Genomic DNA, 13,361 nt, shown 5'->3' on the forward strand with positions numbered 1-13,361 from the left:
GATCTTTGTGCATGCATCTTAACTGTTGCTGTCAAGTCATTTCCGACTCATAGCAACCCTGTATAGTGTTTCCAAGGAGCAGCTGGTGAATTTGGACATGACCTTGAGATTCAAAAACTTTGCGATGCAGTGCTTACGCTATTGGTCTACTCTAGGACTCCTATATCCTGAACCATTGCACTTCTCTGTTTTCAGAAATAACACCTTATCTCTTTGCCAGTTACAAATAACAACAAGATGGGGAGGGAAGTGGTCTGGGGCTCCTGGGGAGACCAGGGGCTCTGCAGTAGCGTTTCCATCAGGGAAAAAGAGACATCCTATCTCCTACATGCACTCTTTAATTTGAGGGTTTTTTGAGCAAGGTCAGGCACTATGTCTTTGGATTTAAGGCGGCCCCAAAGTTCAGCCGGAGCCTGAGACTAGAGACTGCCAAGTCTTGCTGTGAGGAAGATGGCCTTTCCCAGTCACGCAGAGCTCAGCCTCATGGGGCACTTGTCCAGAAACCGCACCTTTTATTAGCTGGTATTTACTAGTCTTTACAGACTGGACAGTACATCCAGGCACAGTGACAACATCAGCAATGCCATATTGATACTGTTACCTTCTCAAGTGGCAGCTAAGGAAAGAATGACTAGCATAAAATGAAGATGCCCAAGGAGAAGAGGCAGAGGGGTGGGGTGGGGAACGTAGACGGGGCTGTTGTATTCAATGGGAACTTGCGTTGTGCCAGGCACTTTAACCAATATTATATCTGTGAACTTTGACATCTCAGATCAATACTTCTGCTCCCACCCCAGTGCTGTCTCCTCACACATCAAGACAATGTGGCTTCCATTCCCAAAATTCAAGTTCATATCCCATTGTTTTTCAACAATTCACAGAGCAGGCTGAAAATCCAGTTTATTCAACATTTGCTGAAGCCCCAACCCTCTGCCCTACAGAATGGCAGGTATTTTAGGGAATGAAAGAGAAGCATGAAAACTCCCCCTGGGGCTTCTGCAGAGCTTATAGTGTCACAAATAAATATAACATCAATTAAAACACTGATGGCAATGAAATAGAGTTGTAATAAATACAGGAATCTGCTTTGCAGGTTATTCACAGCATCCATGGGAGCCTTCCGTGGCTATCGGTGAGGCTACTTGAAGAAGGAGGTCTTTGGGACCAGAACTGGGGCCCATGGCAGAGGGTGTGAAGTGCCCCAGAGAGCAGCACAGGAAGGGATACCCGTTTGAAATGACACGGAGCCGAGGAAGACTAGTTTGGCTTAGACATTCAGTGCTGGTAGTATTTCTCCATCCAAGTCAAGAGTATGTCTATTTCCCCAACGGCTTTAGTCAGAGCTGCTTCTATATCCAACTGCAGGGAAAGAAAAGTTGAAGATCTGCTGTATTAGCTACGAGAATAGGTTCTTTCCCAACTCCTGTTCCCGAGACATGTCTGACTCCAGTTCATAGGCTGCGTCACCTTTGGGGTATTGTTGTGTGCCATCATGTCAGTTCTGACTCAGAGCGACCCTGTATCGGGTTTATGAGGAACAGTTTATGGGTTTGAAGCATTGACTTTGCAGTTAGCAGTCTAGTGCTTATCCTACAGCACTGCACCAGGAAGTCTCTGATAAATTCAGCTGCCCATCACCACATGCCCACCTACTCTGTGATCTGTTTCAGGAGTGAGGACAATTGAGTCAGTGAGCAGACAGGGAACAACAAGGGAAGAAGCATCTGGAGACCCTGAAGTATCATAGAATCCTCACATGACCATAGACTCCATCACCTTAGTCCACTGTACAGATGAGGAGACTGAGGCCCACAGTGGTCCCTTTTCAGTGAATGTTATTGTTCTTCACCATTTATTTATAGGCTGATATATCTGTTCCTCACAAAAATTATCAAACTCATATATTCTAGGAAGCTGGGAATGAAATTTGGATTTTCCTTGTTGTCTTAATTCAGGTAAAGATAATACAATTTCTCAGATTTTTTTTCTCCCAAACTAGGCCATTTGAACATTATGGAAAATAATGTAGGTGTATATGGAGGGTTGTCTTCTTGCTTTCTCCCTCACTTTTGACTCCAGCTGTTCAGTTTAAGTACCCACAAAACTCTTTCACAAAGCAAGTCCTCAGTAGTGGAATGACCTTATTTAAAAAACAAAAAACAGTTGCTGTCAACTGCTCATGGCCACCCCATTTGTGTCAGAGTAGAAGTGTGTTCCTTTGGGTTTCAATGACTAATTTTTCAGAAGTAGATTGCCTCTGGGTGGGTTTAAACCTCCAACCTTTGGTTAGTAATGGAACATGTTAACCAGGTGCACCACTCAGGGACTCCTGAATTAACCTTATAAAGATCTGTAATGCTGAGCAAATAATCCGAGAAGCTGGGCTATATGAAAAAAAAAAAAAAATGTGGCATCAGGATTGGAGGAAGACTCATTAACAACATGTGATATGCAGAAGATACAATCTTGCTTGCTGAAAGCGAAGGGAAATTAAAATACTTACTGATGAAAATCAAAGACCACAGCCTCAGTATGAGTTGCATCTCAATGTAAAGAAAACGAAAATCCTCACCACTGGACCAATAAACAACATCCTTATCAATGGTGAAAAGATTAAAGTTGACAAAGACTTCGTTTTGCCTGGATCAACCATCACCACTCATAAAAGCAGCAGTCAAGAAATCAAACAACTGCTGCACAAGACCTCTTAAAGGTGTTAAAGAACAAAGATTTCAGTTTGAGGACTAAGATGCTCCTAACCCAAGCCATGGTATTTTCAATAGACTGTGTGGCACTCTGGGTTAATATGCCAGACTATGAACCTATTTGAACTGAAAGATCGGCGGTTCAAGCTCACCAGCTGCTCCTCGTAAACCCTAAATAGGGTAGCCATGGGTCAGAATTGAGTTGACGGCACATAACAACAACAACAGCATGTGAAAATTGGACTGTGAATAAGGAAGACCATAGAAGAATTGATGCATTTGAGTTACAGTGTTAGAGGAGAATATTGAAGGTATCATGGCCTGCCAAAAGAACAAACCACACTGTGTTGAAAGAAGTACAGCCAGAGTGGTCCTTGGAAGCCAGGTTGGCCAGACTTGGTCTCTCATACTTTTGGACATCAGGAGGGACCAGTCCTTGGAGAAGGATATCATGGTTGGTAATGTGGAGGGTCAGAGAAAGAGAGGAAGACCCCCAACAAGATGGACTGACACAGTGACAGTAGCAATGGACTCAAATGTAGTAGCGATTGTGAGGTTGGTGCAGGACCGGGCAGTGTTTCATTCTGTTGTGCATAAGGTCGCTATGAGTCAGTACCAACCCAACAGCACCTAACAACAAAAACAAAGATTCCTGGTGTGGTGCTGTATGATCAGCACTGGACTGCATTTCAGCTTGAAAACTCACATACCACTTAGTTTGTGGTGTCTATGCAAAGTCACCCCCAAACCCACTGCCATCACATCGATTCCAACTCATAGCATCCCTGTAGACGGTTTCCATATTTGTTGATCTTTATGGGAGCAGAAAGCCTCATCTGTTTTTCATGGAGTAGCTGGTGGGTTTGAACCTCTGACCTCTCATTTAGCAGTCCAGTGCTTATCCTAAAGCACCACCAAGCTCCTGTACTAATTATAGCTGTATCTTGCTAATTCATGTGGCTTTGGGGTCAGCCCTGTATTAATCCTGCATCAGGGTTCTGAAGCACCTCCTTTAACAGTTCATTGTGGTCCAGGCAAGCTCAGAGCTTCTGACCCTGATTACCTGTTTAAATGCTCGCTGAAACTGCAGAAACTGCCTGTGTGCATGCTCAGTGACGGAAAACATCTCATTTTGTTCCTGGAACAGAACATAAAGAAGTTGTTCTTAGTGTTGAGTAGGGGAAGAAGAAAGCCTCCTCCATCTTACTCCTGGGTCTAGCAGGATTCTCAAGGCCTGAGAAGACAGCACCGAATCCCTGGTTCTCAAGTAGCCAAGGCCTAACTCCTGCAATGTGGAAGGCACCACCCACCTTTAATTCTCACAGAAATCCTGTAATGTGGGGTGATCATCCCTATTTCACAGATACAAAAACTGAAGCTCAGAGACCACCTTGAAAAGGGCCACCCACATAGTCAGAAGCAGATCTAGACTGGAGCCCATAACTGCTGGTCTTTTCAGGATATCTCAGGACTTGTGTATGCGGGATAAAAGCCAGGACCAGATAGGGGAAGGGGTTGTTGTTTTTGTTAAGTGCCATAGATTCAGTTCCAACCCATAGTGACCCTGTTTTGGGTTTCCAAGAACCAGCTAGTGAGCTTGAACCACCAAGCTTACAGTTAAAACGACTTTGCAGTCTGATGCATTAACCCACAGCGCCACTCAAAACACACCATTGCCTGTGACCCCAAATCCTGGCTGTACTCTACTCACACTGGGTTGCAGTTTTGACATGATGACAAAAAAGTTGTTGGTGAGAGTTGAAAATGACTTCAGGATCCTGAGTTCAGCTGCCTTACTGTAGTAGTTTTTGAAGACTGTTCTCAAGTAAAACTTCAGCAGCGAATGGATAAAGTGGCAGCTTTCAGCATCCTGAAGAGAGTCTAGGTTACTGTGCAGCCCTCTGCCCACCCACCCACCCTCTCACCCTCTAGCCCCCAGGGCTAGATAAAAAATACAGTTGAGAACAATGCCAGATTACCCAATAAGCAAAGTAAGCATAGGCTTCCAAAACTTTCAAGACTTCCCATATGGTTAAAATTCGTTCTTTATACCACTTTGCCTCTCCAATAGCTATGGGGAGGGCATGGTGTGGGGAAGTACAGTGGACCCTGAGAAGTGGCTCACTTTGGTGGCTGAGAGTTGGTGGGAAAAGGACTAGAAAGAAAAGAAATGAAGAGAAAATAAAACTAATGTCCTAGAACACTGGGATTGGTCCCTGCAAGCTCTACTGTGTGAAGCTTGGTTCTTTGTGGTGATTGGGGCTCAGTATGCTATCCTTGCAGTGATCAGGGCTCTGTATACTATCCTTGCAGTGACAGGGGCTCCATATGTTGGTGCTCACTGACAGATTAGAAGGTTAATTAGAAAGAAAGTAATAGGTGAGAGAAAAGGATACAAGCAGAAGAGAGGGAAGGAAGACACCAATTGGCAAGCAGAGTAGAAATAAAGATTGATGACAACTCTCTGGGTAAATTGAGAAAAATGTTTCCCAGCTTTAGTTCCCACCTCCTCTTCCCACGATGTATGCATATATTACACAGAGACTGAATTCCCTGGCTACTGCCCAGGGTAGTGTCAGCCCAGAGAAGAAGTGAGGGTTTTTATGAGCCTCTCTAGGCAGCCTCCTTACCCCCTACTCCTAGTGACATGTCATCCTCCCCAAAGTCTGATTACCGAGACATTCTGTAGAATCTCCGTCCGCAGTAGTCGAACACTTGTGTTGTGATCCTGAGTTTGCTGTGGAACAGAAAGAAGTCTCCAGATTGGTGGTCAACATGGAAACCAACCCTACAAACATGTGCCCCTTAAAGGTATGAGATTTCAGAGACCAGAGGGAGCAAAAGAGCACCCAAGTAGGACTGCACAGTACTGTCTCAGGGAAAAGAGGGTACAAATTTCTGGCCAATGGATACCAGGAAAATTTCCCTCAAGAGAAAATGCAATCCCAGGAAGTGGACACAGACTTGTGGAGGGAATTGTTTGAATCCTCTGTCTTTCGATACGAAGAGGAAATAAGCTTGTTCACTTTAAGAATTGATTCCTCATTTGGACTCCGTATTCCACAGACAGTGGTTGGAGAGTTGCACCTCTGAGCTACCTTTCATCCTTGGAGCTTCTCTGCAGCCCAAAGACTCATTCCAGCTGTTTGGTTTAGAGTCAAAGAGTCCTTGGGAGGAAGGGTTCTTACAGCCCATTTGTCTCCCTTTCTCATTGTTCAGATAGAGAAACTGTTTGGGTTGGGTACGGAAGCTACGGCCCAAGTTCATTTCAAGCACACCCCAGGTGTGCTGTGCCTTAGGCTGGGACTTGCCTGGCCCCAAGCTGCCTCCTTAAGCTCTCTAGTTTGCTGTAACCCCTGGCATCTGGATCCTCATTTAAGGAGCTCAGGACATTTGTGGTACATGTAGTGGAGCACTTTCAGACTCAGGAGGACCCACATGCTATCCCATTAGACCTCAGGATTAGCCATTGTTTCTATCTTTTGTTGTTAAGTGCCGTCAAGTCTGTTCCAACCTTTAGTCAAAGCAGTAGGTGAAAACTCGAGCAGGTTTCAAAGATAGTCCAAGACTTACATCACCCTGGGTTATAGCTAAAGCCTGCATGTACCAGGCTCCCTTGTTTATCCCCCAGGAGCTTTATTTACTTTATTATAGACTGACTTCATCTCTCTGAGCCCCAGTTTCCTCATGTATAAAGTGGGACTTGTGATGCCACCTGACCTCACAGAGTTGTTGTTTAGAAAAATGATCTGCAAGTTGTTAAGGGCTCTACCATGAAAATTCCATCCACAACAAGCCCAGGGCTGGCTGAGAACAACACTGTACTCACCACAGTGTCCCTCATGGTCCGGAAGGCCTTCCTCAGTTCCTGGAGCTCTACTCCCTGTACTTGGCATTGTCCAAATCGGAATTCTTGGCCCTGGACCCCTGGCACCTGGCTCCAGAGAAGCAGGAAAAAACTGAGGCAGGGGATGGTGGCCATCTGTAGTGAATGAAGACCCAGGGGATTACTGCTGAAAGAAAGGGAGGCATCTCCTGAGAAGCAGGCCCACTGAGCATGCATGTGAACTGTCTCCAAGTACAGACTCAGCACAAAGTGATGTATGTACCCCACAGTAACCTTCCTTGGATAGGCTGAGACCAGACCACTAGTCCTCAGTGCTAAACTAGAGACACGTGGTCTCATTGAGGTGCACTGAGTTGGGTCTTTCTGCCCCCCAATCTCACACTCACTGGTTTTGCTATGTCATTGTGTACTTCCCACCATACCCATTCACATCACACACAGTCTGCACCTCCTTTCTTGTTTCATACAGTGATCTCCAGCCTCCAACCTGCTAGACAGAATTTAACCAAGAGGAGTAAAAAAAACGCAGTGGGTTGTGAAGTGCCAAGCTAAGAGCACAGCGAGGGAAGCCAGACTCTGGAGGCCAGACATAGTCCTGCCCTGTGTCTCCATGCACACTTCTCCTGCAGGAGAACCCCTTTCTTGATTCCTCATTGTGAGGGGACCACGGGGTTAATCCTGGCCATAAGGAGGGGCCACAAGACTATAGTCAGGATCAGACAGCCACTCTCCACATCAGGTGACCTACTCACTCTTGACTCTAAGAATTATCTTTTCAGGTTATTAAACAAAAGAAAGGAATGAGGTTTCCAGATGAATCACCCTCAAACTTTCCACTAAAGTGCCAGTTGGGAATGACTGTATAAAGATCTTCCAAGCCAGAGGAATTTAATACCATTCTGTGTGATGTTGTCGGAGAAGTACTCAAGCTCAAGGTCGGTTTGAACTGCAAGGTCGGCAGTTCAAAATCACCAGCCACTCCTTGGAAATCCTGTACACGGTCGGTCGCTGTGAGTTGGAACTGACACAATGGCACTTAACAAGAACCACAATCATAACTAGGTGCAGATAATTTGTTTTCTTTTCCTTCTCTCTTTCATTCCTTCCTCATTCCCTTTTTCGTTATTTCTTCCAACAGCCATTTAAGAAACGGATCTAAGACTTGATGAAATTCAGTCTTCCTCTGTCTCTAGCTATCTCCCTCAAAATCTTTTGAGTCTCTTCTTTCAATTCAAACTCCACCTGCTTTGCAATTTCTCCAAAGTTTCTCCCTGGGTATCAAAGAATTCTTCTTGCCAGTAAATTCCACCTCCCACCCAGTCTAAATCCTTTTTGGTGTTACATTGGAGAAAGCAATGCAACTCTTCATCTATAGTTATGCTTTGTTGTTGCTAAGTGCGGTCGACTTCGTGTCGACTCATACGGATCATGTAGAGGGTTTCTGAAAAGCGGCTGGTGTGTTTGAATCACCATCATTGCAGTTAGCAATCCATGCTTATCCTACAGTGCTACCAGGACTCCAGGTATATACCTTATTCTTACATAAATACTTAAAAAGTTGACTTCTGCCATCCTCCCTCATCCTTCATTCCTAAATAGGTAACAACCTAATACTACAAAGCAACATATTGGAGGATCCCATTTACTCACCTCAGGTGCTGGAAGTGATACTTGAGGGTTAGCTCTTGGCAGATGGCTGTTATCACCAGGAAAAAATGGACAGGCACCCTTACTCTTTACTCCTCAGGGATATCACTGTGGGTGGAAGGCTCGTGTCCCAGCTGTGGAAATCATTCCAAAGGAGTGCAAGCCAGTAAGACTTTGTGGGGATTGGTCTATTTGGGTGGGTGAAGGGGTGGAGGGAAGAGGGAGGTGGAGAAAGGGAAATTGGTCATGCTTTCATAGTCACTGTCTAGTCACCTTTCTCTCTGAGACAATGGGCCATGGAGCAGGCTGCATCTGCAATGAGGTGAGACGGGGGTCCAAGTTCTCGCTCTGCCGCTGGCTGTGTGACCTGGGGAAAATCTCCTGACTTCTCTGAGCTCTGGATTCTGCATCTATAAAAGTTAAAAAACAAAACAAAGCACATACTGTCTTACCTTGCCCAGAGGGCAGGTGTAAGAAGCAAGTGTAAAAATGACACAAAGGTGTTTTGGAAAGTTTATACACACGTTAAGTATGCTTTAATGTGCAGAGTACACCCGTTTTCATTCTTGCCAAAATAATTCCATAATTATGCCCTACCACTGATTGAGGCTTTCTGCTCCTGTAAAGACCGACAGCCTCAAAAGCACTGTACATGGTCACTATGAGTCAGAATCGACTCCACAACACACTATCACCACCCGCCACTGATGGGAAAGGAGCCCGGAGGCTAAGGATAGCTCATGAATACCTTCCCATGGAGACATCGTATGACGCTATGGGTTTATGTCCTGGACTGCAAAGTCAGTTTGAACCATAAGGTTGGAGGTTCAAGTTTACCAGCTGCTCCTAGGAAACCCTATACAGGGTCACTGTGGGTTGGAACTGACACGATGGCACTTAACAACATTTCCCTAAGCCCTCAGGCTGCCTGCTTCCCGACAGTCAGCCACTCATGATCCCTAGGGTTATAAGCATTCAGCTTCTGGGAAGGAGCCCTGGTGGTGTAGTGGGTTAAGCATTGGGCTTTTAATCAAAAGCTCAGCCACTTCTTAGGAGAAAGTTGAGATTGTTTTCTTCATTCAAGTGTTAAACAGCCTTAGAAATCCTATGGAGCTGTCCTGCTTTCTGTGTGTAGGAACTGACAGTGGATTTGGTCTGCTTCTGGTAACTAGGAAGAAAAGGAAGTGTATACGTGGGCTGATCTGAAAAGCTGGGGGCCCTGGAGCCATGCCACCTGGTAGGCTGGCCTCAACCTGTGCTGCTCCGCCTTTGGGTTCCCCCAGGGAAAAAATTCAACAGTGCAGCATCTTGTCAGCAGGTCTGCTTCTACCTGCAGCTAGCAGAACGCAGACTGCTTGAACTTTCCCTGTGTTAAAGGAGGTGTGGGAGAGGTGTCAACTGGGGCAGCGCTTCTAGAAGCAGATTCCACAAAAGCTGGCCTTGAGGAATGTTGGTCTCACAAGACACTCCATGAAAACAAAACAAAACAAAAAAAAGATTTCATTGTCTTGTAAATCGAAGAAGCCTGGTGTGCTGAACCCTAGCTCCCTCTTAGAAATGTGTGATGATCCTGAGAATACTAAAGACACTGAGAAGTCCCATGTTGGTGGTGGAAATGTTGAGGGGGGGTGTGTGTATTTAACTTTAACTTAGCATTTTCCATAAATGTCAGACCATCGTCCCTGAGAAAGACATTTTGGGAGACGCTGAACTCCAAATCTGTAATTGGTAAATTCCATGGGCCAAATTCAGCCCACCAATGTTAAGCTAAGAACAGCTTAGTTCTGTGACAGAGGCATGGTTTTTACATTTTTAAACCACTGGGGGGGGGGGGGGGTATCACAAGAAGAATCATATTTTTTGACATATGAAATTTCAATTAAGTTTTATCGTGATACCTTATTTACATATTATCTCTGACTTTGTACTACAAAGGCAGAGATGGCTATCAGTGACAGAGTTCATATAGCCAGCAAAGCATAGCATACTTACCAACCGGCCATTTACATAAAAAGTTTGGTGCATCTGCCATACTCTAACTTACCTTTCTGCATAAACGTTCTAAGAATCTTTTTTAAATATGGGTCCAAACCAGAGAAAGGGGAGTCAGGATGTGATATAAGGGGCAGGTGCTCTGTCTTCAGCTCAGTGGAGAAGAAAGAACAGAGGACCCTGGGAAGAGTAGGGTTTCTACAGATGGTTCGGCGTCTCTCAGGCACCAATATCCCCTCCCTCCATCACTCACACATGCTGTTTTTTTGTTTTGTTTTGTTTTGTTTTTTTAAGTTTTTTAAGTTGTTGTTGTTAAGTGCCATCAAGTGGGTTCTGAGGAGCAACTGGTGAGCTTGAACTGCTGACCTTGCAGTTCAAAGGGCTTTGCATTAACCAACAGCGTCACACCAGGACCCTGTAAACTCTGTGCTTGTTTGCAATCCCTGACTAACAACCGGGCCTTCTGCTGACACCACAGTGACTGATACTGTATCTTTTGCTCCTACTGAGCCTGAGTCTTGTCCTCTAGCCTTCATCAGGGGCCCACCTCACATCCTTTTATCCTTTTCAGGATCTCAGATATTACTGAAAACCCCTAAGTCCTATGGAAAAGGAGTCACTGGGTGGTACAAAACATGCTTGGCTGATTACTGAAAGGTGGTATTTTCAAGTCCATCCAGAGATACTTCAGAAGAAAGGCTTGGTGATCTACTTTTAAAAAGTCAATCATTGAAAACCCTGTGGAGGACAATTGTACTCTGACATACGTGGAGTCATCCTGGATCCAGTTTACTCAACAGCAACTGGCTTGTACTATGGGAAAAAGATACTAAGAGGTGGTGATGAGATAGGGAAGAAGTCCAAGTGGGAGTGCTGGGGCAACAGAGACCTGGAAGCTGGTGGGGCACAAAGTGAATACGTAGGTAAGAAGGGAAAGTGAAACCCCAGGGCAGCTGCAATCCTAGACAACCATCCCCTGAAAGTCAGGAGGGCCTGAGAGATGAGCTATAACCAGGGCAGGCTGGAACACAGGCATGAGGTAATGGTTTCACCTTACAAGGCTCCAGGATATTCACCCTGAACACGAGTAGTTCTTGCTTTATAAGTAAGAAATAATGGAGTATGGCTATTCCAGGAAAACATGTTTCTGAGGCTCAACCTCTGATGAGCCGATTTCAGCATCATTATCTGAGAAGGGATGGCAAGGAAAGGACTCAGGGACCTGGCCTAACATTAATATCAGCATCTACTTGGGGGCCTTGGCTATGAGCATAAGCTTTGGAGGCAGGCAAACCTGGGTTTAAGTGTGACTGAGCCACTTACTTGTTCTTTGAGCTCCGTCTTCCTCATCTATAGCATGCTCCCAGGGCCTCAGGGATGCAGTGACTCAAAGTCTTGCTATTCAAAGTGTGGTCGATGGAGCAGCAACAAGAGCAGTATCTGGGAATCTCAGATACTTCACCAAAGCCACTCAATCAGAATGTGCACTTTCATATATCCCAAGGTGATTCTCAAATCCATTACAGTTTGAGAGGCCATCTGCATAAAACTCACAAATAGGCTCCCGCCCTTCATATCACAGCCTGATTCCCATTTCTCTTGCCAGGACCCAGATTTACAGAGTAAATGTTTAGCGAATGATGACTCTAAATTCAGAAGTTCTCAGCTGGGGGCAATTTTGTTCCCAGAGGATATTCAGTAATGCCTGGGCCTTATTTGGGGTTGCCAGAAATCCAGGGTTGCTACTGACATCTAGTGGAGTGAAACAGAGATGTTGGTAAGCCACTTAGGATGCACAAGAGAGCTCCAACAACGAGGAATTGTCCAGCTAGACTGAACTAAGACCTGAAGCTATTCTAGTCTCTGTGGTGTCAGTAATGCTGAGGTTAAGACCCATGTACTAGACGAACCAAGTCTAAGAACAGCAACAGAGAAGGAAACAGAGGTGACCCTTATTAGACAGCTGATGAAATAGGGGAGAGGACTGGGAAAACCATGAAGGACATCATGAGGGTCAGCGAAAAACAGGAGGACTCTCAATGAAATGTATTGCCATAGCACAGCAATAAGGGTTCCAACATAACAATTGTGAGGACCAGCAGTGTTTCATTCTGCTGTGCACAGGGGCACTATGAACCAGAACCAACTGAGTGGCACCTAACAACAACAACATAGCCTGCTCTGGAGTCCTGGTGTGACACTGTGGGCTAACTTCTAGACTAAGACCTAAAGCTCTTCTAATCTCTGTGATAGGATGAAATTAGAGAAATTTCTTTATAAAAATATTGAATAGGGGAGAACAAACAAGATGGCGGATTGGGTGGACGTGTAGTAAAGAGCTCCGCCAGTAACAACACAGAATACCAACCAAGCAGGCTCAGGAGATGGTCCCAGAACTCTGAACTACATATAAAGGAACATTTAGAAGGTTGGGAGGAATTTGTAGGGGAATTTGTGGCAGAAGCAAGAAATCCATTGCTTTCTATTTGAGACGCTCAGCTGCTCCAGGAGCCGCCATCTTGGGTGAGACCAAGTGGGGGAAGGATCAGAGCAGCCACGGATGCCAGACAGAACCGCAGAGATAAAGGTGTGGACATTCTTCTCTTTTGGTAGCTTTTCATTGAACCCTTGCTGTCTGCACACCTCCATTTGAGTGACTGTAGGGGTGTCTGAGCTAGTGGGCATCCCAGCCCCACCCTCGGAGGGTTCTACTACGCATGTGTACAGATCTTCTTGAAATTTAAAGAGACAGTGTCCAATTAAAACCAAATGGCCATAGCTGGTCCTGAACTATTTAAAACTAGAAAAACGGTCTTAACAGGGATTGTAGAGTGAGACAAGCAGATATAAAAGGAAATAGGTTGAAAATTAAATCCTAAGTTACGTCAAAATAACCAACAGTGGCATCTTGAAATTTCTCAAGAAGAAGAGTGAAAAAGGAAGCTCATTTCCTGATCACATCTACAGGCAGGCAATCAGAAAGCATAAAAAATACCAAAATACATACCCATCTAAGTATTAAGGCCCAGATAACCCCTGAAGATGCGCAAAAAACAGAAGCAGATGACCATATCTGCACATGTCCAGAAACGAGATAAAGTGACTGAGGCAAATGAGCTGGAAGTAGACCTACACGCCATACTAGAAGATGGGCAGGCTTTGGAAATGCC

The 13,361-nt window shown here is 45.1% G+C and overlaps 1 protein-coding gene and 1 pseudogene across 1 annotated transcript; one reads left to right on the forward strand and one right to left on the reverse strand.

Moving 5' to 3' along the window:
• Positions 1-1,275: 1,275 nt before the first annotated feature.
• On the reverse strand, positions 1,276-6,687 carry IL24 (interleukin 24). The gene is made up of 5 exons (XM_006834210.1): positions 6,535-6,687; positions 5,380-5,442; positions 4,417-4,575; positions 3,769-3,843; positions 1,276-1,359 (listed from the first exon to the last, which is right to left on the reverse strand). Exons 1-5 carry the CDS (start codon positions 6,685-6,687, stop codon positions 1,276-1,278), a joined length of 534 nt encoding a protein of 177 aa, XP_006834273.1.
• Positions 6,688-8,488: 1,801 nt separating this feature from the next.
• Positions 8,489-13,361, forward strand: part of LOC102839019 — a 46,759-nt pseudogene continuing 41,886 nt past the window's right edge.

The sequence above is a fragment of the Chrysochloris asiatica genome, unplaced genomic scaffold (assembly GCF_000296735.1).
Source record: "Chrysochloris asiatica unplaced genomic scaffold, ChrAsi1.0 scaffold00009, whole genome shotgun sequence".
NCBI classification, from domain to species: domain Eukaryota; kingdom Metazoa; phylum Chordata; class Mammalia; order Afrosoricida; family Chrysochloridae; genus Chrysochloris; species Chrysochloris asiatica.

Excerpts from the sequence above, each read along its gene's own strand:
- IL24 (XM_006834210.1), bottom strand. The coding sequence starts at position 6,687 with ATGGCCACCATCCCCTGCCTCAGTTTTTTCCTGCTTCTCTGGAGCCAG. Across the intron at positions 5,443-6,534 it reads GGACCATGAGGGACACTGTG|CAAACTCAGGATCACAACAC; the intron begins GTGAGTACAGTG and ends TCTGTTCCACAG. Across the intron at positions 4,576-5,379 it reads AGATTCTACAGAATGTCTCG|GATGCTGAAAGCTGCCACTT; the intron begins GTAATCAGACTT and ends GACTCTCTTCAG.